This window comes from Argopecten irradians, chromosome 3 (genome assembly GCF_041381155.1).
Source record: "Argopecten irradians isolate NY chromosome 3, Ai_NY, whole genome shotgun sequence".
NCBI classification, from domain to species: Eukaryota; Metazoa; Mollusca; class Bivalvia; order Pectinida; family Pectinidae; genus Argopecten; species Argopecten irradians.
Window position 1 is genome coordinate 21425062 of NC_091136.1, and position 24981 is coordinate 21450042.

The following is a 24981-nucleotide window of genomic DNA, read 5'->3' on the forward strand; positions in this document are numbered from 1 at the left end:
GTAATATTTCTTTAAGGGGGTATGTTATGTAGAATGGAATATATCGATAGGTCATTCAACACTTCATCAATGTGGATCTGTTTGCTATTTTTTGTAATTAAAAAATCAGAACTTTAATGATTAAAATGGATAATTGTGATGAACGAATCATGTTGTGGAAAAATCTGTAAGAGGTATTTTATTGAACCATACACGTTTATGTAATTATGATAATTACAATTAAATAAAACACGTTGATATATGGCATGCTGTTTATCAAAATTTACCATTAATATCGAAATAATAAAATCGAAACGTACATGCAATGGAAGATATTGAATGGTAGAAAAATTGCAAAAAGTTCAAGAAACATATTGTTTATAAACTGCTTTGATTAACAAATAGAAAAAAATATCAATTTAAAATCACGTTTGTAGGTCAGGATGAAAATGCATGAAATGATTTAATGTAGAAAAAAAAACCCATCATTAGTTGCAATACGTAATACATTTGCCAGAGGTCTTTTTGAATCATGTGTTAAAGATTATTAGTTAGATAAAATAGAATATTTTTACAGCAGCAACAATGACTTTGTAACAGACAGCTGTTCATCACATAATTGTTGATTAAGGTGAAACACCTAATAATAAAATTGAACATAAGGTTTTTGTAGAAAAAAACCCATTTAGCAATAAAACGAAACACAACCAATAGTAGACTTACAATCAATATCACTAAAATATAGCGCTTAAGTGGTTTAATATATTTAAAAGCATTTTCCCAGGAAAAAAACATAATCAATGAACGTTTACTGTCAAAATACCCTAATCACCATTTATTAGTTTTAAATTTTCAAATCACTTGAAACTTTTTCATGAATATCATATTGTGTTTTTTGATAAAATATTCAAAACTTAAACAATGCCTATAGGTAATCGGTATTCCAACGTTTCGTTAAGCTGTCAATTTTTTCTGTTGTGCTGTCGAAACATTGACCTACTAGATAAGAGAAGATCATTTTACTTCATCACTCGTCACTAGCAAATTGAAACATAGAAAGTTAGATGATGGACAGGTAACTATCAGCAGTAATATTCACACATTTATTATGATATGGAAGTTATATATCTATTCACTCAATGTTTTACATCTACTCTATTGACACAACACAGTTCCTTCATAACCCTGTATGTAAAGTATGCATGTAAAATTAGAATCTGGAAACAAAAATAATTACATTTTCATTTTTATTAAATTAGTTTGTGAAATAATAATCAAATAATGTTAGTTTATATTACAATGAGATTATGCATCAAATTGTAAATGTTAACTTACACATATGACTACGTGATTGATTGTCTTTGTAAATACCGATGTAAATTTGGGGACGTTCTGTTATTAATGTTGCAGTTATAAAAATTACTTAAAATAAATGTATTTGATATTTATTTCATTTAAAGTGAACAGTCGGGCAAGGATGGCTAAAGTCGGTAAAAATGGTGTGAATGTATCCAGTATAATTTCTTATGAAATAAAAAAATAAAATCTCTCGCCAAAATATGTCTGCGTACGAAGAAATTAATTACAATTATAGGAATCCTAAAACGTCCTCCCGGCTGACTATGTCCGTGGTTACAATTACACGTAGCCTCGCTTTCAATGCTTTTAACTTTCCTTTACTTTAATGGTCAGAACTGGGAAACGTAAGCAGAACTTGGCCGTCGTATTGATATGTGAGAACTTTTGGAAGGCCAATGAACGCATTTAGACAGGTTTTCTTTGCCCGACTATTCACTTTAATCATTTTCTATCGCGAACACATTATGCGTAAAATAATGTGATTATGATCATGCCAATAGCTCTTCCATACCTCGATTATTCTTTACATATGCATTTCTCGTTTTTATGTCTTAGTTTTTTTTATACTGGCACATGACATTATGCAGGTTTTGATAAATAAGACTACAAGTCAGACAAGTTTGCTGTATGATTGGATATCACTTCTCAATTGAAACGTAAAGGATGTGAAAGCGTCTTAATATAATATAGTTAATCTCAACATATTAAAAAGGGAGTTATAAATAACTGTAATTTATCATTTTGATATATTGAGTTCCCTTATTAATAAAGGATAGGTTCTATAAAACGATCTGATATCCAAATCGATATTTATATTGAATATTTAATTATAAGAAAAAACTAAAGCGTCTCTAAATAATAAATTAAGCATAGACACGATTTTAAGCAATGCATTTAGCAGTATGTTATATTGTCCTCGATTGACGGCTTAAACGTTATTCTGATTGAGGTTTAAAGTCAACGTTTTCACATCTAGTGTTAAAAACATACTGTAGGCGAAAATGAATGAATCACTCCTTACATTTTGAGGAATATTTAGATCAAACCTACAAATTTTGTATTATTCATACAAGCGAGGGTTGGTATGCTCAGCCATAGGTTCTGTATGGAAGATGTTCCGCTACCTCACTAGTAGCCTACCTGGGCCTTAATGCAAACAAACTTTATCTGTACTCAGGTATGCATCTTTGTTAATCATAATTAGATAGATGGATTTAATGGATATAATGCGAAATACATTCCGTGGAGAAAACCTTTATCAGTATGATATACTCCGCATGGTCACAAAATTACTGGCAAGCTTAATTGAATGTAATGTAATTACGCTTGATTAATAACAAAGAAAACCACTCAGCGAATTCTAGGATTTTAAAAATTGTTAACTCATTTTCAGTCTCATCATCATGCCTAACCTAAAAAGCTTATAGATAATCCACTTTCCATTAGCAAGACTATATATATATGGACATGGAACGTTTTGATAGCGGGTGAACGCCAAAGTTTCCGAAGAATTGCATCGACTTATGTGATCAACCAACCCACGTGAGCCTCAGTTTTTTAACAAAGACTTGGTGGTCTCTACACCTGCAGCCAACACTTTTTGATATAAAGGCGCAGGATATTATATAATTTTTGATTTTTGTTTTTTTTTGCTATTTTAATATAAGGAATTATCGGTCAGAATACGACAAAAATCACATAATATTAGGTTTACGCTCTAACAATACCCAGAGTTATCCAAAGGATGGTCTGCCATGTCTAAATGTCGCTGAAGACACGTACCTAACAAGCACTCTTCACCCAATCACATTATACTGTAAACTGGTAAACCAGTCGTCCCGCTCCCTTTATGCCGAACGCTAAGTAGTAGCAGAAACTACCACGTTGTGTCTCGGCCAAGATACAGAGCCCAGAGCCCAAAAACTGCAGAAACAATTCAATGAAATTTTGCAAAAACTTTCTAAGGCATAAGTTCAATCAAAATTGTGAATTATATGGCCCCCAACTCAAAGAGCTGTGGGATGGGGCCCATATAGATAAGGTTAACTATTTTTTTTTTGAAAAAAAATCTCCTCCATGATGTGGTAGAATCAAATACTCCTCATAGATTGAAAGGTCTCAAGACCCTCTACAAAAATGGTAATTTCATGCAATGGGGTTTCGGATTTTCCCCTGGGATATGGGTCAACTTTACTATAGTTTATATAGGAAAAACATATTCATGAGCATTATTTGCTTAATTCCATAGAAATGGGTCAAACTTGGTTAGAATTATTATCCAAAGATAGTAATTTAACAGCATATTCATACCGGTTCTGGCTGCCATCCAGGTCCCTGACTCTCCGGGGCCAAAAGTGGTAAAATGGCTTAAACTTCAAAAATCTTCTTCTGGATTCACAGATTTGATGGAATCAAATACTCTTCATATATTAAAAGGTCAAATTGATAAAATCACTGACTGAATTCAAGAGCCTGATGAGCCAATATATAGTGTTTATATATCTTAAGTTTGTTTCATTCTGTATCCGAACCCAGGTGACGGTAAGGCCTATGGGTCTCTTGTTTCATTCTGGTTCCGAACCCAGGTGACCGGTAAGGCCTATGGGTCTCTTGTTTCATTCTGTATCCGAACCCAGGTGACCGGTAAGGCCTATGGGTCTCTTGTTTCATTCTGTATCCGAACCCAGGTGACCGGTAAGGCCTATGGGTCTCTTGTTTCATTCTGTATCCGAACCCAGGTGACCGGTAAGGCCTATGGGTCTCTTGTTTCATTCTGTATCCGAACCCAGGTGACCGGTAAGGCCTATGGGTCTCTTGTTTCATTCTGTATCCGAACCCAGGTGACCGGTAAGGCCTATGGGTCTCTTGTTTCATTCTGGTTCCGAACCCAGGTGACCGGTAAGGCCTATGGGTCTCTTGTTTCATTCTGGTTCCGAACCCAGGTGACCGGTAAGGCCTATGGGTCTCTTGTTTTCATTCTGGTTCCGAACCCAGGTGACCGGTAAGGCCTATGGGTCTCTTGTTTCATTCTGGTTCCGAACCCAGGTGACCGGTAAGGCCTATGGGTCTCTTGTTTCATTCTGTATCCGAACCCAGGTGACCGGTAAGGCCTATGGGTCTCTTGTTTCATTCTGGTTCCGAACCCAGGTGACCGGTAAGGCCTATGGGTCTCTTGTTTCATTCTGTATCCGAACCCAGGTGACCGGTAAGGCCTATGGGTCTCTTGTTTCATTCTGGTTCCGAACCCAGGTGACCGGTAAGGCCTATGGGTCTCTTGTTTCATTCTGGTTCCGAACCCAGGTGACCGGTAAGGCCTATGGGTCTCTTGTTTCATTCTGGTTCCGAACCCAGGTGACCGGTAAGGCCTATGGGTCTCTTGTTTCATTCTGTATCCGAACCCAGGTGACCGGTAAGGCCTATGGGTCTCTTGTTTCATTCTGTATCCGAACCCAGGTGACGGTAAGGCCTATGGGTCTCTTGTTTCATTCTTGTAATTGATTAAAACTTTTCTATTATAATATCTGTTCTAGAATTAAGAGAGAACAGTCCACACGATCGGTCCATTAGATAAGGCTGATCAGTGGATAAGTGATGCGGTCAGAAAGGCATAAGACAGATAATTAAAATGAATCATACAACCGTTTCTACCTCACTTTTTTCCTAGGACATTCGTCCCATGGTTAAGGTCTGAAATTGATAAATGAACAAATCAAAGTTATAAATAGAGAAAAAGTATTTACAAATACCAGCTAGGAAGACTGTCCTTACAGCAGTGATGCTAATACAAAACATTAAAGTTAATTATACGTATACGTTAATGCATATCTATATTGTAAGATACGAGGAAAACAAATAAGAAATGGGAAAATAGAAAATAAAAATGAAACACAACACACATTGAAACGCTACCCAAAATGGAACACTTTTATGATATGTGATACAACATAACAAGAACTGTTTTAAACAAAACTCAAGGTGCTAAATAGAAAGGGTGGCAATATATGTTGTTTTTTTCTTTCCGATTGCTTGTTATTTCTATTTCTATCTAATAATGAAAATAATGATATTGCAAAAAGAAAAAAAAGAAAAGAACAAAAAAAAAACAAACAAAAAAAAAAACGAGAAAAGCAATTCCTGAATGAGATATTTTTGACAGATATGTGGCTTGAATAAATTATTTTCAAGTGTCTAAACTTTTCTTTCTGAAATACAAACTTTTTATCATGTCCTAGATATTTATGTAAACAAACTATATTTAGACGGTGTTTCATATAAGGTATTCGAACCCGTGAAACAATGAGCTGGACCAACAATTCTGCAAAGCTCTCCATTTACAAATGTGCACAAATCATGAATTAAAACTAAAGGTATCTATTTTTAAAATGTAATCTTGATTTAACACTTGGTAGGAATTTTTACAACTAAAAGTGTTTCAATTTGGGTAGTGTCATGTCATTTAACAATCATCAGTCAGTAAATATCTTGATATTATCCATATAAATGCATCTACATTGTATATTATAATGAGAAGTGCCATAAGAAATGAATAATTTTACTATAGAGTGACACAAGAACACCGATATTTAACTTGATTAAGACTGCGAGTCACCCATAGTCCTAACTCCACAACAGATTGAAACTGATGGCGTCGCTCATTGTTATAGCGACCATCTGGCTACTTAGTCTGGAAATAGAAGTGCCGAGATTTCGTTGCAATTTCTTCTCTTATGAAAATATTTCACTGGTAAATATTAACAGCGATTTGGAAGTGGTGAAATTAATACACAATAAACTGTAAAGCCGTGTTATTGAATAGAGAACCCACGATGATATCTAGTATAACCATAGTATGGGACCTAATCAATAACGGCTACTGATTGACGTAATGTAAAATATTAGCTTAAGATGCTACTGATTGACATGATGCAAAATATTAGCTTGAGATGTACTGGAGATATGACGGGGAAGCGTATTTGGATTTTTCAGTTGATTGTGCTGACTAATTTTACCTTCTCTATGGTTATAATATTCTTTGAACCAATACAAACCACGTGGGTAAGCCGTCTTACTTTATACCGACCGTTTTAAAGCTAATATTTTAGGCGATATCCATGTGTGTTTGAAGTAAATGCTTATTAATTTAAATCGGGTGATCACCCTTGAAAAAATGGATGAAAGGGTCAAAACAAGGGTCATGTGCGGAACAACATTTTAGTGTAATTTTTAACCCCTTTTGAAGCCAAAAATATGCATGTATTTATTATTTTTATATTGCTATTCAATAATAAACTACCCGCGTTATTGCGCTAATGTTAGTTCATGTTTAGCTTACCTTGCTAAATTTGGTCGGTCTGAAATATACATAGGAGAAGGGGATGGGGATGGCAATTTTGTATAAATCATGACCATGGTCTCTCATATAGAATTATCTTGACGGGGCGCAATGAGGGGAAATTACAATTCTTCTGATGCTTCCAGGAATTAATGGAATTGGCGCATAGTTGGTCCCTTTTGGTCTGCACTGAAAGGGAATCGATTTTGTATTAACCACAGGTGCCAGGTGAGCGATACAGTCACTCTTGGGTATTTGTTTTGTATCTTCCTGGGTTAAATAAGTTAAGAGCTTTGAATACATACCAAATCTGGACAAAACTTACCAGCATAATAATTACAAATTTTATATATTTAGCTGTGACAGGTAATGAGAGTATCCATGTACCATTATACAACATGAACTATTCGTGGGTACCTTTATTGTGGCTTTCAAGCTTCATTGTATTTAGTGGGTAGATATATGTGTAGTTGATATTTGTAACAGTATAACTTCACATATTGTATTTATCAAATTTCTGTATTTTAGATGTTTGATTCCGTTGGTTAGGTTTAAGTGACCTTTACACGTCTTAGGTAACTCTACGTGACATGTACCTACAATCAATCCCGGCGTCTTATGTTGAAGAGACAGACCATAAAACCTTAATAGAATACATAAAAACTATAACATAATGATAGAGCAACAGGTTACAGATATAACCTCACGTAATCGTTGGAAAAAGTGACGACTCTGTTTCCATAGAAACATGACACACCAGGTAACAGGCGGAATTATAGACTTTATGCTGCCCCTCGCCGGCACCTTGTCTAAATTAGCAGTAACATTATAGTTTAATTGGTTTAAATCGGATAAAGGTTCATCACACAGTCTTTAAATGTGAGAGTTTTCAGTGCTAATTAGACACATATACATTCCGTGGATAGTGCTCTATAAATGTAGTTGTCTTCTTCATTAGATACAAAGGTCTGGACATTGCACGGGTCATCACATTAGCTTACTTTGTTTTACTTTGTAGATAATATGTTCTATAAATAGTACCATGCCAGAGTGGCTATATAACTTATCTAATTAGTTAATTCATCTAATAACATTGTCTCAACCTTAAACACAAATTTAATGCCTACAAATTTTTAATTCTGTTTCTATTTTGTAAGCCAGCATCTGGCTCAAACTAAGAAAATAAATAATGTATCTATTTCGATATAACGTTGAGGTATTATAATAGCACGTGAATGCTACGGTATTTATGGCGTTTCAAGTTTTTATAATAATTTTGTGATTTTGTTATCATTTTTTTGTACACGGGAACTCAAAATTCTGGCGTGATAGACAAGGTATCTTTACCCCCTTGTAATTTTTACAATAGAGACATAGAGACGGTTTTTGTATGGAGTGCAGTTTAGTGGGTAGCACTTTTGAACTTTGAATTTTGAACTTGGAAGGATCATTTAAGGGACGGAAGATCATAATGAAAAAACAATACCTAATAGGATGATATAGAATTACTCTGTGGAGCTAGTGGAACTAGTGGGGTTCAACTGGATCGAGCTAGTGGAGCTAGCTAACAGAAAGCCTCGACAACGCTTTTCATCCTTGTTAACCGTATTATTAACAAATCAAGCTTTATATAAAGGTTAGGTGTTAATCAAACACTAACGACGTACATTAGGTCCATTAACATTCAAAGTTGTTATCAATACATATCAGGGGATGTACAGTTTACTCTCCTTTCATCACAATGACGACTTTAATAGCGACACCGAAACATTTTTTATCATTTCCCTTTAATCAAATGATCACCAGATTCACATCGTGAAATAGTTAGTTTCCGATCAATGTTTTCTAGATAAAAAATGCTGCAATCTAACTAAAGCATAAATCCTTATTATCACTCCATTTGATAAAAACAATCTGGTATTGGCCACTCAAGTTGCTGCTTCCAGAATCTTGGAAGTGCATTTCAGGGGACGAAATTGTTTAAAAGAGCTTCCATACCTATATTCCTATAGGCTACCCAATTTATGATTGTGATTACATTCTGATATGGGTGTTACAGGTGTGACACTTATTTCGGCCAACTGTCAAGGGCTTTCAGATAGAGTTAAACGCAGAGATGTTTTTATGTACCTAAAGGAAAAACAGTATAGTATTTATTGTCTGCAAGACACACATTTTATTCAGGAAAATGAGGAATTAATTAGAAATGAGTGGGGGTATGAATGCTATTTTAGTTCTTTCAGATCAAATGCTAGAGGGGTAGCTATCCTTCTCAATAACAATTTTGAATTCAAAACATATAGGGAAAAGAAAGATTCAGCAGGTAATTTTTTAGCTTTGGATATTGAGATAGAGGGTTCTCGGATTACATTGATTAATATATATGGACCAAATCAAGATAAACCATCTTTTTACAATCAGGTGTCTGAAGTCATTGATTATTTCAAAAATGCTAGTACTATTATGTGTGGTGATTTCAACCTGGTATTAAATCCCGATATTGATTATGATGAAAATTATAAAAACATCAACAACCCCCAGGCTAGAAATAAAGTGTTGGAGTTAATTGAAAATTATAATTTTATTGACATCTACAGAGAACACAATGAAGAAACTAGAAGATATACATGGAGAAAAAGTAACCCAGTAAGGCAAGCTCGCCTTGATTTTTTTCTTATTACAGAAAATCTGTTGTCTAGTGTAAATCTCTCCTGTATAGATCCAGGTTATCGATCGGACCATTCTTTGCCTAAAATAGTTTTGAAACTAAATGAATTTAAAAAGGGTAAGGGATTATGGAAATTGAATAATTCATTACTTTGTGATATTGAATATCTTAATATTATTAATAACTGTATTGATTGTGTTAGAAAGCAGTACTGTATTCCAGTCTATAACATTGAAAACTTAGAAAATATACCAGACATTGACTTACAACTTACTATAAATGATCAGCTATTTTTAGAAACTATGCTTATGGAAATAAGAGGGAAAACCATTTCTTATTCTTCTTATAAAAAAAAGCAGCAAAATATTACAGAGAGTAACATTAAGAAAGTTATAGAAGAGATGGAGGAAGATGATTCGGTTAATATAGAAGATTTGAATAATAAGAAAAAAGAATTGGAGACTATAAGGTTGGCAAAAGTGAAAGGTAGCTTGGTTCGATCTAGAGCAAGATGGGTAGAGGAAGGGGAAAAACCTACAAATTATTTTTTTAGTTTGGAAAATCGGAATTTTACATCTAAAATTATTCCAAAACTTTATACTGATAATGGTGTTTTGACTAAACAAGAAGATATTTTGAAAGAAGTAGGTAATTTTTACAGAAAACTTTATGATTTGCCTGGTCATTTACCAATAGATTTAAATTTAACAACCTTTCTTGGTGATTGTGAGTTTCCACAACTGTCCCTACCAGAGTCAAATAATTTAGAAGGGGAAATAACTTTTGAAGAGGCGAGTAAAACATTAAAGCATATGAAGAATAAAAAAAGTCCAGGATCTGATGGTTTCACTACTGAATTTTTTAAATGTTTCTGGAAGCAAATAGGTCATTTTGTAGTTAGATCAATTAATTATGGTTATCAAAATGGTGAATTATCTATAACTCAAAGACAAGGGATTATAACTTGTATTCCAAAAGCGGACAAACCAAAGCATTTTATGAAAAATTGGAGGCCTATATCATTGTTAAATATTGTTTACAAAATTGCATCAGGAACTATAGCATACAGGATAAGAACTGTATTGAATAAGTTAATAGATAGGGATCAAACAGGTTTTCTCTCAGGTAGGTATATCGGGGTTAATACAAGACTAGTATATGATATTATGCAATATGCAGAGGAAAAAAATATCTCTGGGATGTTATTGATGATAGATTTTGAAAAAGCATTTGACTCTGTATCATGGGATTTTATCAATGAAGTTTTAAATGTTTTCGGTTTTGGTAGAAGTATTTTATCTTGGGTGAAAACTCTGCATAGAAATGCTTTCTCTTTGGTTAATCAGGGTGGTAATTTATCTTCTTCTATTGATATTAAACGAGGGTGTCGTCAAGGTGACCCAATTGCTCCCTATTTGTTCATACTTTGTGCAGAAATTTTAGCTATTAAATTAAGACATAATGATAATGTTAAAGGATTAGATGTCAATGATTGTCCAATTTTAGTATCTCAGTACGCAGATGATACATCGCTTATATTAGATGGATCTGAGAAATCTCTGACAGAGTCAATTAGGGAATTGGGTGATTTTAATAAAATTTCAGGGTTAAAAATAAATGTGGACAAAACACAAGTAATTTGGATAGGTCATAAAAAGTTTAGTCAGGATTCTTTTCTACCTAATATGGGCTTACAGTGGGGAAGAAGCAGATTCAAACTTTTAGGAATTGATTTTAGCGTAAATCTTCATGAAATTCCAAAGCTGAATTTTGACAAGAAATTGATTAAGCTGAAATCTCTGATAAAAACTTGGAGTAGGAGGTCTTTAACTCCTATTGGTAGGATTCATATTATTAAATCATTACTAGTATCACAGTTTAATCATCTTTTTATTGCTCTTCCCAATCCAAATGAAAATTTTATAAAGAAGTTGAATACAATTTTATTTCAATATTTATGGAATGGTGGGTGTGACAAAATTAAGAGAGATGTTGTAGTTCAAGATTATCTGAATGGAGGCTTGAAGATGCTTAATATTGATGCTTTTATTTCCTCCTTAAAGCTTAACTGGATAAGAAGGTTATTCCAAACTACAGAGAAATGGCAAGCCATCTTAAAAACTTACATTAACATTGACTTACTGGCAAATTGTGGTAGTGAATATATACTTGTATGTATGAATAAATGTAAAAATCAGTTCTGGAAGGATGTTTTCAGATCTTGGTATAAATATAATTTGAATCAAGAAAAGTTGGGAAATATTGAGTCTGTCTTGAAATCACCTCTTTGGTATAATAAACAGATATGTGTCGGAGGGAAATCAATTTTTTATAGAAATTGGTATAATAAAGGAGTTGTTCACATATGTGATGTTATGAAAAATATTTCCACAGGCTCCTTCTTTTCTCTGAATGAGTTCTCACAGAAATACGGGATAACTACAAATTTTTTGCAATATCATGGTTTCACACATGCAATCAGAAAGGTAATTACAGGTGTAAATTTAAGTATGGATAATGTTGTTACTCCATTTATACCATTGAATTTAATTCCTTTTTTTGAGCATACAAAACTGAAAGGCTCCAAGATTTTTTACAATAGATTGGTAAATAATAACTTATCACCTTCTGGGAAACTGAAATGGAACAGGTTATTTGATGATTTAGATGATATGGATTGGATGAATATTTACAAAATTCCTTTTCACGTCACCAATAACACTAAGCTTCAGTGGTTTCAGTTCAGAGTAGTTCATCATATTTTGACAACTAATTCTTTTTTATTTAAAATTGGCCTGGTTACCTCCCCTATGTGTATCTTGTGTAACTCTGAAAGGGAGACCATCACACATATTTTATGGGAATGTAATGAAGTCCAAACACTGTTACAAAGTTTTGAAGCACTATTACAAGCATTACTTATACCTTTTGCAGTGAATAAGAAGTCCTTTCTTTTTGGACTGATTTCTGATAATTTTCCATACATTAATAAGGTTGATAATGAAATAATTATTGTTATTAAACAGTATATTTACAAAATGCGATGTTTTCACAGCTCATTACATGTTAATTCCTTAATTAAAACAATACAAGATCATTATCATGTTCAAAAATATATTGCTACTGGTAAAGGTGTTTCAATGAAGGAAAGAGTTTCCATACCTATATTCCTATACGTAATCATCTCATCGAAAGAGCACGATAGAGCTAAATTACATAAACGTATACTGGGACGATTTGTCTTTGTCAATAGATGAAGCTAGGTGTAGAAAACTCTATTGTCGTTGAAATAAATAAAAGCTACATTTGTATGTATTTGCACTAGAACACCTTTCCTCCTAACGCCTCCATACATAATATTTGTTTGTCATATATATGTATGTCTAGATATATACCTTTATTTGATTAAAATACTAATCGTCATCCATAAAAGTCGAATGGCACACTCTCTTCATTCATTTCTTGGTGAATTAGATCACACCTATGAGATATTAGTTGGTATTATATCGTGGTAGTAAATGGTATCTATATGTAAAGATAATTAAAACAGACACAAAAAGTCAGAGCCTCGTGCACTAGTTGATGTTTTTTTGTGTTCATTAGTTTGAGTCATAGATGTTGTTAAACTCTAATATTAAAACACTAATCACGCTGGCATAACATAATTTAATATTTCTTGTCTGTTAAGACGCCGACTGGTGTGTTTACTTCTATGTCCCATTAACGCCATTATTAGGTAGACTTACGTACGTTAGGTTATTGGAAGACAAAAGATGCCAGCTTTCTCCTGCACACTGATTTTTTTAATTAGTAACCCTGTTAAAACTGTTTAACTCTGGCAAACACTAGATACAATGAACCGCTCGGCTACATATATGTATCTTTTACAGTACATTTGTTTTTGACGACTCAAATTTTAGCGCAATTATGAATTCGCGCAATTGCCTTAATAGATATATATGATTATACAAGAATGGCTGGATATATACAATTATAATCCAATGAACGCATTCATGCTATTACGCAGTATTCCTGGTGCAAAAAGAATAAAGGCTAAAATAATGAATGTTTACAGAATTTAAGTTTTTATAATAGTACATATATTGTTTTATAGGTGGATAGAAATATCATGTAGGTATTCGTTCAACTGGAACTTTCAGTTCTATTTACAGAATACTAAGATACGTAACTTAAGTATACAGGCATTCTCGACATATCGTGTAATCTGCGCACTTGTAGCGTTTGTCAGGCCATGACACGAGCCCAGTGAGAAGGTGTTTGATTTACACTGACGGCTAGTGTTATCGCGGGTATAGTTACTTTTAACAGGAAATACGTTTTTACGACAAGTTAATTGTATCCTTGTTTCTTGGTGATGGTTATTACACTAAAATTTAATGTAAAAAATTCATTAATATGGCCATGACATTCTGCGTTCTTAGTTCAAAGTAGACAACTTAATCCCGCGGGTAATTGAAAAACAGCACGTGAATTGATAGAGTGGATTCGGTATCGTTTATTGTAGAAAATGAAACATAATTGGAAGAAATTAATAAAATTATTTTCCATCGCGATGTCGCAGTAGGTTAAAATATGCAAAGGATGGAATAATTTGGTAAGTTGGTTACGTTGAATCTCATATATGATCCTCAATATCATTGACAGCTAAGGTATCATTCCGTGTGTACGTTAGTGATATTTTGCTGACTATAAATCGTGGGTGTAGGTGAACATCACTATGTTTGTCAAAAGTTGTTTGTTTTTATTTAACGGCCCAACAACAACTAAAGTGATGTAGAGCGTTGATACAGCTTTTTAAACTGTAAAAGATACTTTAAGGTAAAAACAAGAGCTGTTGGAGAACAGCAAAGCTCGCCTATTCAGAAGAAGTTGATGTTCAAGTATTTACTATTTAAACATGGAAATATGACAAATAAACAGACTCAAAAACACCTAAAGGGCCCCAAATTGGTTGTATTATCACGTTCAGCATCAATACACATTAGGAAAATAAAATCATAAATATTTATGATGACTTAAGCTTAATCAATAGACAAAATAGAAACTTGCTCAAAAACTTTAACATGGAAATATGACAAATTTACAGACTCAAAAACCCCCTAAAGGGCCCCAAATTGGTTGTATTATCACGTTCAGCATCCATACACATTAGGAAAATAAAATCATAAACATTTATGATGACTTAAGCTTAACCAATTGACGAAACAGAAACTTGCTCAAAAACTTAAACGTGAAATGGGACGCCAACGCTGACGCCGACGCCGACGCCGGGGTGACAACATTAGCTCACCCTATTCTTCGAATAGGCGAGCTAATTAGTGCGTCCTAAAATAAATGCCATGTTTTAAGAAGTGTTTATTAGGTTTTTAATGATAAAATGTTTTCCAGTTAAAACACAACAATCATATGAAAAAGTAGATAAAAATGATAAAAAAGGGAAAAAATGAAAAAAGCGATAAAAGTGATAGCGTCACGTATGATTACATCATAGCTAACCTAAGTTACAACTGCGTATCACTATGTTTGGTAACACATACTATAATTTCCGAACTTTGTGGACTCATTTTTTTAAATGTGCATTTTTCGCATATTTTACCAAAATTAACAATTTACTCAATAAGTTACGAGTCAACAGTAATACCCAAGGATAGCCAGGAAGCATACATACATGGTTCTATTCAAGTGCACCACGTGATTCATACGAGAGGAAAATATCATTTGTTTAAATAGGGGATCATGTTAAGGCGGTTTCAGGTTGTGAAAGTACCTGTAGGTCTGCATTGTAAAAGTGTAGTACAGCGGTTAGGTCGCGTTATAGTGTCAGATTGTACATGTTCAGTTTACAAAACCTCTCTTTTAGTTGATAATAGTAATGTGTCGATTATTGCTACAGCCATCTTAAGGTACTGTAACTTACTCCAATCATATTATCACAGCCATTTATGGTCAATAGAGCTCATCCACCGTTACTCAGTGTAAAGGGTATGTCGGGGTCAGGGGTTAATGCATATCATGTAGCGTGTCTGTAAACATCAGACTGTAGGCTGAAGTCTGAGAAAGCTGGTATATGAGAAAAGCAGAGTGAGAGGGAGAGGTATAGATCATCCGATAGAGGCGATCAAGGATCTGTTTTAGGATTTTGAGTTTGCTTTCATTTCCTTTTTCTATAATATCTTCTCCGCTGTTTTAGCCATTTAGTGACAGACTCCTGTCAGCTGTACGTATTTCGAGCAGACGTCTTATTTGAAAGGAAACTTTTGGGGTCATATTTTCTTCTTCCTCCTCGCCTCTTTTACGGTACACGTTTGATGTTGAGTTGAGGGCACAGAGCTTTATCCTCTAACCGAGGCACTAGTTTTGTCCTACAGATAAGGCGTTTGATTGTTCTTGCTGTCCATTGCTAGCCATATATAGGTAGGGCGTTAGAATTATAAATGCTGCCCCTATTACATTGTCGTAAAAGGCGACTAAATTTAGGATATTATCTTTTCTCTTCTTCCTAAGTAACTTTGTTCTTCCTACCATCTCCCTTGACACCGACTCACGTTTGGCCTTCTGTTGAGCCCCCCCCCCCCCCCCCTTGTGAGGTAGGCTCGGGGTTATGTCCCCTGGCCGAGACACACCATAGCCTATAAATGCTCCTGTTTAGAGCTTAGCATAACGGGAGTGGGACAACTGGTTCGCCCGCTGCCAGTATAATGTGACCGGTCGGGATGTGTTACTTGGTGTCTTCTGTGGCATGCTTCAGTGATATAGCAATATGAAAAAGGCAAGTCTCAAAACACGTAGCCTGCACTTCACACACGCAAGACACAACATAGGCCTACATGGGAGGCTGTTAAATATAATAAACAATTGCAGTCGAAAAGGAGACTAAATTTAAGATATGATTATTTACCCCTAATATCTCACTTTATATGACATCGCTTGATTTTCTCATTGAATTCTACGCCCTTATAGAAATGTTCTGGGTTCTGTATAATAGATGTCAACCGATTATGTTGTAATACTGCGTGAAAAAGGAAACTGTACGAAAATAATGGTGTCTTTTGTCTGTATTATGTGACAGGGTACAGTGTGCTACTTGGTGTCGGAATGTTGAAGCTGTTTGCACATACGGTGTTAACCAATAAAAAAACAAACTTGGTGTCGGAATGTTGAAGCTGTTTGCACATACGGTGTTAACCAATAAAAAAACAAACTTGGTGTCAGAATGTTGAAGCTGTTTGCACATACGGTGTTAACCAATAAAAACAAACTTGGTGTCAGAATGTTGAAGCTGTTTGCACATACGGTGTTAACCAATAAAAAAACAAACTTGGTGTCAGAATGTTGAAGCTGTTTGCACATACGGTGTTAACCAATAAAAAAACAAACTTGGTGTCAGAATGTTGAAGCTGTTTGCACATACGGTGTTAACCAATAAAAACAAACTTGGTGTCAGAATGTTGAAGCTGTTTGCACATACGGTGTTAACCAATAAAAAAACAAACTTGGTGTCAGAATGTTGAAGCTGTTTGCACATACGGTGTTAACCAATAAAAACCAAGCTAAACACAGAACATTTATAGAAGGTCAAACAATGTGTGATATGGGAGACTGCTTTATCTTGCTTTATCCTGCTGAAAGGGCATTAGATTGGCACCGTCATGACTGTAAAAGGTGACGTTATAACTAAAGAATTACAGAGAATAATTTTAAATGTAACTTGTTTATTATCAGCGGCATTTCTTGAGATGGTGTTTCCATAGTTACAAAATATATATATGAGAAGAAATGACAAGAAATATATGACGAAACGTAAATACATATCCTATAAATAATATTGCGCTCCATTGTGATGTATAGTAAAATGTTTGTCTACTTTGTCCCGCATTACTGTTCGTATCCTATTATGTAATTGTGTTAGTTTTTTATGTCTTGATAAAGGGGCAGATCGCCTCGAAAATTTAACATTTTTTTGTCCACACGGTTGGAATTACTTCCTTGTCCCATATCCTAAAAATAAGGAGATAAAAAAGAACAACACCAGACGTGTTAACTATCTATGACAGCGATAAAACTAGCGTCACAATGACAATGATGAAGATAGAAGAAAAGCGAGGCAGACACCCGATGGGAGAACGAAATACAGTAATTTACGTTCTTTTCTGAACTAGATAAAGCTTACGACATACCTGTGATCGTTTAGTGTAGAGTTTGTTAATGCTGTTACAAAATAGAAACGAAGATATCGTCTCCCTTACAATAATAGAGAAAAAAGCCCCATCCATTAGCGGAGTAACGAGTTTATACGTGAACAAGGCTTTATCGATTCTAGTCCTCCCTATTTACTGACGATGTAGTTTCCCAAATTCCTTTAAAACGTGCATTGCACTCTATCGTATGGAGCATTGTCAGCTTCGTATAATATCTTAAAAAATCTTAATCAAATCTGTCATTACAATAAGATAAAGTAATTGGATTCTTGTATAAAATGGAAACAATAACTACTCGAAGTTTAACCTGTTGGTAATATTTCAAAATGTTTGGGTAGGTTTTATTTAACATAGATATAAGCATAAAACCGTTTGAACGACAGCACGGTGTTAAAATATCATTCTTCATCACTGCCAGTGAAATGATGAACAATGACTTTGGCGTGCAATAATTTAGTTGTGGTTCAATTTTAGTAAACTTTACGAAAACCCTTATAAAATGTCGAAAGAATGAAATCAAGCTAACTGTTACAGCAATTTCTTATAGAAAACTATTTTTGTGGCGGTCACACCAAATCAAACAGATATCGCTTGATTAAGAAACACAATTTGAACCGGAAACTCGCGAATTCTTTAAATATTGTTTACGAATCAGTAGGTCACGCGCTCACGCGATAGACTCGAGTCCAACCCGGCAATTATTCAAATTATCCCAACACATCGGGACATTTCATTAGGAGCAGGAAATCCGATTTGCTCTCACTAATTTTTGAATAAGATTTTCAAAGGTCCGTCTGTCAGACGGCACATGGAAGAGATATGCGAGAGCGGCGTATGCATCCAAGCATTATAGTAGACACATGTTCTGCGGCGTATGACAGTCGTAAGGGGATTCACAAGTCACCGTGACCTGTAATACACAGATTTTAAATAGTCATACTATTGACTAGAGCATTCAGGATAACTCCGGGAAATCATTTTAAGTGTTGGGAGTATATAAACATTAAAGATACCTCCCCACCGACAGAGCATAATTAATACTTACCACTTGGATAATTATTCATTATTTATCGCGTATATATATATGTCTAATTAACCCATAAATGCATATATCAAAGAATTTCTTTAGCTTTTGTTGTCTGCGCAATCAGTACCTCATTCCATATATGGCATAATGTCATGGATTTACATTTTCGGGATGTAATTAATTATTTAAATACTTTTATACTGAAGTCAAACAAAAAAACTCATTTGTTCTATAGTGTCTTAGTTCTAATGTTAATCAGAATGGAGTTGGGGACAGCAGGCTACATTGAATATTGAAATGATGGTAATATCAATAGTCAATGTCCATTCTATAATACATGCAATCCCCAAACTAGACGCACTATTTATCTCAAAGAGTTGCTTCGTTTCTCACTTAAATTCTGAACAACTGGCACATCAAAGGGTGGTGGCCTCTGGCACTAGTGTTTCTCAATCTTGTTTGTTTGGGCCCGAACTATTCCAGTAATCAATACGGCAGTAATTGAAATCCTTTATATTTAGGTTTCTAAAAGGGGACAATTATACATCTTTATGCCTAGTTTATTAGCTTCGACAAAGGTACCCTCTAGCGAAAACTGGTCTAAACAAAACTAATATTACAATCATGTCTATTGGCGCACCCGAATGGCCTATTTCTCAATGTCTTCATGTTTTGAATACCATCCATATCATTATGATGCGCGTTTTAAACTCGTTTGCGGCATCAATTTAGGATAGTTTGATGTTTAATGAACATTTCTACATTAAATTGATTAATCCGTATAGTGAAATCAATGCGCAAAATTCTCGACAATTCATCACTGCACAGACACTAACTTTTGATGTAAGCCGAAATATATTGTACAGGTTTATCAGATTAAAGTCTCCACTTTACTCCTCTGTCAATATTAACTGATGATCGAGGAGATATATTACTACAGAAATGTCCTCGCTTTCCCTATCCGAAACACATAGCAGTAAATCTTAATGTAAATTAAAATTCGATCTAGGTTTGAACATATGTCACCACAGGTCCGCCACCGGGGAGGTGTTTAATGTATTTATAACGAGAAGCAGTAATCCAGAGGTTAACAGTGATGCCGTTATTGATTATGTTCCGGTCATTAACTGGCCACTGTCCACCTCTCTGGTGTGACAATGCCGTTTGTAATTTACATACCATGCCCCTAATCACTTTTATTGGATCATGGCTGATTCATCAGTTTATCTGTGACGTGACGAAAATGTCATAGTTCTATCATTAGACCTCTGGATTTCGAGTTCGAATCTACATTAGGCCATGCTAACTCTATACCAATGATATATCTGTTGAATAGTCGGCTTTCCTCTATCACTAAAGTCATTCATAGAGACACTTATTAACAATAGATGTTAAAGTACGGAACAGTGCCTTACATTTACAGTAGCTAACAGTAAATGCCAAAAACGGCACCTTCGACTCGCTTTTACACAAACTAACAATATATGTTAGCATAAACTAAACATTGGTGTTAAAACGCTGTTAGAATCTTGTATTCTCTCAATAACACGATGTGTTCTTATATAAAAAAAGGTAAACATACAGTCTACATACTATGCTTAGGCTATGGTAAAGTAATCCAGAAACGACAGAGACATCCAAGCTTAAAAATATGATAACTCTACTTTTGATACCACTCGATGTCTTATTCTGCTACTTAGTTTTGTTTATTGATTAAGAACTCTCTTAAACCCACAAAAACACGTGCTGATCATATCTGAAAATAAACACCGCATAGTAACGCCTGACAGTAGCACGTGCCCCTTACCGTTTCTGCACGTGCATGTACGGAGGGGGCGTTCTAACGCTTTGTTTACCCCAGGATACTGCCGGTCGACTTATTGACTACAGACTAATCGTCTTATTAGTTATTAAGTTGGTATTGTGATAAAATCCCAAAGCCAATGCAAGGTGTTAAGTGTTTCAGGAGGATGAATCCAGACAGTTTAAAACTCAGTCGGTTGGTATGATTTTGTATATGGGCAAACTCCGGTTTACTTTAATGACTTCAAAGTAGCGAAGTTTTTTGAAAGTGAAGTTGTAAATGTGAAAGGAAAGCTATATAAAACAACACCGTTTAGATATTTTTCAACATATCATTTTAATCAAATTTTGTTATCAATCCACCATATCTGTTTCCTAAAACAAGACTTACGACCATTTCACCCATTCAACAGAACGTCGGACGTGTATCGTGTTTTATGTCAAAGACATATTTCCGAACCCGTTTTAAGATATATCGTGTCAAAGGATTTGTCATGGGCTTAACCTAAATGCACTAGATTTGCAAAGAGCTCCCGTATAACGTTAGGTTATATAAGTGAATTAAAGATAAAGTAAAAATTAAAAAACATCTTTCCTTCAAATGATTTAAATATTCTCTGGAGGGCGCTTAAGACATTGGTCCCTACATTTATATGTATGGTTTTCCTTTTCTCGAGGCACAATCATTCTAGACATATTCTAGATAAATCAGTGCAATGGTAAAGAGTGTGAAGGCCGACAACACCCGAGGTGTACAATAAAACGGACAAGGTGAATGACCTGGAATATCGCTGATAGGCTGTGCGCATGCTCAGCAACACAGGCATACACCCTGATATGATTAAGGTATCAAACTAAGACGATTTCAACTGGGTTTATCACTGCACGTCGCCTCTGAAGATGTTCATGGTTATAGAGCTTGAAGAAGTTGATCTGATCATCTGCACATAAATACAAGGAATCTGCTTGTTCCCGTGGCGCCGGGCCATCTGGCGAGAAAATAATGATTGTTTCAAGAGAATGTGTACGAAATATTGAAAAAATGAACTTTTTAACTGAAAGATGTACACATGAATTCAGTAATGATATACTTTTATGTCAGTTTGTTAGGTTATTTCCTCGAGAATCCTAGAAGGAGGACATGTATGTGACTGCATGTTGTCTCTTACATCATTGACAATGGTATATTTGATTGGATGTTGTCCCCAACATCATTGACAATGATATTTTGTCATGAACCCTGAGAGAGAGTCATAGAAGGAGTATATATTTGACTGCATATTGTCCCTTACATCATTGACAATGATATATTGGACTGCATATTGTCCCTTACATCATTGACAATGATATTTTGTCGATTCAACACATGTCTAATTATTCAGATGTCCCCAGTCTATCTCTTTGGGACCTGAATACATCTAACGGATATTTCTTTTACAAGTTCGTACAGTACGCAAACTTTATCCTTCTTTCTTTTCTCAGTAATTAAACATAAATTCATTGTTATTTCCGGAATCATTTTCGTCCATCAAAAACTTAAATATGCAACTCAGAGAAATTGTACCATATCATTTCGTTTTAAATCTTCTGTTTCCTTATTTTCAAGGAATCTGTATTCGTTGAAGAACAGGTACATTTTGAGGTCGTCATATTACTTAGGTAATTAATTAAATGCGAACACCATCAATTGTTCTTCCATCTTAGTTGTTGATAACTGCAACATTATAGGTCTTGTTGACAGTTAAAACAACCTTCTAATCTAAGTGACGTAAATTTTGGAAAGATATGATAAAACCAAATTTTCATAGAAATATTGCGTAATAATTGAACATTTTGAATATGAAGCATTGCTGTTGTATATTGTAGCTTTAGTGACTTGAGAAGAGGGGGGTTAGTCGTACCGCTATCTATTGCACCAATAAGTCAACATGGCGATTTATGTCTCCCGAAAGACAGTCGTATAATGAAATCTGGCACCGCCATCTCGCTCCTACCGCTATGGCGGTAAAACGGAGCTATCATTAGCCCCCTCTCTCTCACAGTAATTTATACTGTGTCATTTTCGGCCGTTAAATCATCTCAAGACTCCAGATCTTATTTGACTTGACTTAATGTGAGTTATGAACGGAGGATAATTAGTGTTTCACGACGCCGGGGCTGACGTCAGCGTCTCCTTGGCACGTGGGGCTAATTATAATTAGGAAATACATGATCAATTGCATAGATATTTAGCATGTTTAATACGTGTGTTAATGTGAGAATATCCAGTTTCTTCCTCAAAATGACTACGTTCTACAGCACAGTTGATATACAACTGCAGTCTTACCTCAGTCACGTGCTGCAGACTGAGGTGACATGCAGATAAGACAGTAATATTTAAAAATGGTTCGTATTACATAGCCATCATTCTTAGTAACCAATCAAAGTGACAATCGTGGTAGAATATCTACATGGAAACGTGTTCATATATATCTCTTGTCATCAGGTGACGTAATTGTGGCGGATTTCTGTTGGCGCATCCTCTTAAATCCTTCGTGATGAATCACAAATATAAAATTTTAATTAAGTTATATGTCACCATGACTTTATCTCTTTTTGAATTGACCATAGAAATAGGACTGTGTTTGATACACAGCTTAAAATTCATCTATTAAAGGAGTTTTCCACTACTACTTGAAGAATATCATTTTGCGCTTTTACATGAAATTGCTTTGTTCTCCTGTCAATGCCTCCTCCTCTTTGATGAAGGAATTCAATTCCCGAATAGATGTTTATTCGATATCCTTAAAAAACGTCAAAATTGAATACACTATACAGTATACATTTTCACAAAAGAAGTGTCTCGTGTATTAAAGTTGGATATATCTACATACCACTGTCAAGTAACCTTAAATATTATTCATAATTGTTCATATATGTTGCGTATGTTCCTTGCTGTATGTACAGATAAATAATATGTTTTATTTACGGTCTGTAGTATTCAGATTAAGGAATTCTAATTAATGTCCTTTGTCACATATGATATAACTGTTAAAATCGGAATTATTATGCAGTTTAGTTTATTTCTGACATTTTCATCAGATCCCTGTTTATATGTATATATAAACACTTATACTAGAACTGTGCCATGGTCACTAAGATTGAGTGACCTCTTTGTCCTGTTATTGCCTCCGTTCGTCGATATGTCCATTTTGTCTGCCTGTATGCCGACTGACGTAGCCTGTAAACGGGCCCTAAAAGCAGGTGGACTCTGTATTTGTTCTGTCCAATTTTCCATAGCCTTCCAATTTACATTATAGTGACGGGCACCGGCGGAGTAATGTCATGGAAGGTGTGATACGGTCGAGACTAATCACATTAGTACGCTTTGTCATTCTTCCGTCGTCACTTTGCAGCGCCCCCTGGATCACGACTCGTGACCTGATGTCCATATTTGATGGGTCCCTAATACGATTGCGGTGTAAATAATCGCCTAACAAGGGTCCGTGTGTCGTATTAAACTATTTAGGAGATGTTAGACCCTAACTGGGGCTCTAATGTACCAATTCGGTGTCGGATTCCATTACCATTCCTAGAGACTTTAGGCTCTGCTTAATCAACGATGTCTGCCAATAAATATCAATTCTGCGCATGCGCGACAGAATCCAATTTACGGATTCTTTGATCAATGATGTGTTTTTTCAATTAGGAAAACGTGTATATTCTTAGTCCCCAAAGACATTCCTTTAAACTGCGGGTTGGTGTATAAGAGGCAAAGAGCAGGTCATGACTGTTAGAGATCCGCCAGCTATCATTGATGAAATGTTATTGAATCCCACTGTTATACCAGCTTCTTTTATTCCATGAGATAAAGTGGTGGTTTTTTTTGCGGATTTGGCTTTAGTGAAAAATATATGCCTTAATGTTGTGTGGCGATAGTCTCTCGTCCCTTATCGGGTTGGTTATATATTCAGACTACTTATATCAATAATTATAGTCTTTAGTCACCAGATTAACTTTCATTTAGTCACAAACCATCTTATCGAGATGTCTAACACCAGACTTCTGTGAATACATGGCATAATTCATTTCGTTGATATTAATTACTGGCTGCATATGTTCGATAATACACTGTTATTATTTTGTTGTAGAGGTACCATGAAAGACTACAAAGAGGAGCTACAGGATCAACATCAACACCATCTAAATCTACTTCCGTTTTCAAGCATGGAAAACGGCAAAATAAGTGACTGTGATTCAGCTGACGAGTGTTTCTACCCTAATAATGAATTATGTGGAGGGAAAATACGAAAATCCGGAAACCAAGAAAACAGCTCCCTCTCACGGGAAGAACGAAGAAGACGACGAAGGGCAACACAAAAATACCGCACTGCGCATGCCACCAGAGAACGAATACGTGTGGAAGCATTCAATGTTTCGTTTGCCGAACTTCGTAAACTGTTGCCAACGTTACCTCCTGATAAAAAATTATCGAAAATCGAGATATTGAGGTTAGCTATATGCTACATCTCATATCTCAATCACGTACTCGACTTAAGTTGATTGCAGATGGAAGTTATTCAATATCTATGTTATGGAGTGATATTACTGTATT

The 24981-nt window shown here is 35.0% G+C and overlaps 1 protein-coding gene across 1 annotated transcript; it reads left to right on the forward strand.

The window, feature by feature from the left end:
* The first annotated feature begins 9739 nt into the window (after nucleotides 1–9739).
* On the forward strand, nucleotides 9740–24929 carry LOC138319550 (helix-loop-helix protein 1-like). Its single transcript, XM_069262702.1, has 2 exons — nucleotides 9740–9807; nucleotides 24518–24929. The coding sequence occupies exons 1-2, from the start codon at nucleotides 9740–9742 to the stop codon at nucleotides 24927–24929; spliced, it is 480 nt and encodes a 159-aa protein (XP_069118803.1).
* The last annotated feature ends 52 nt before the right edge of the window (nucleotides 24930–24981 follow it).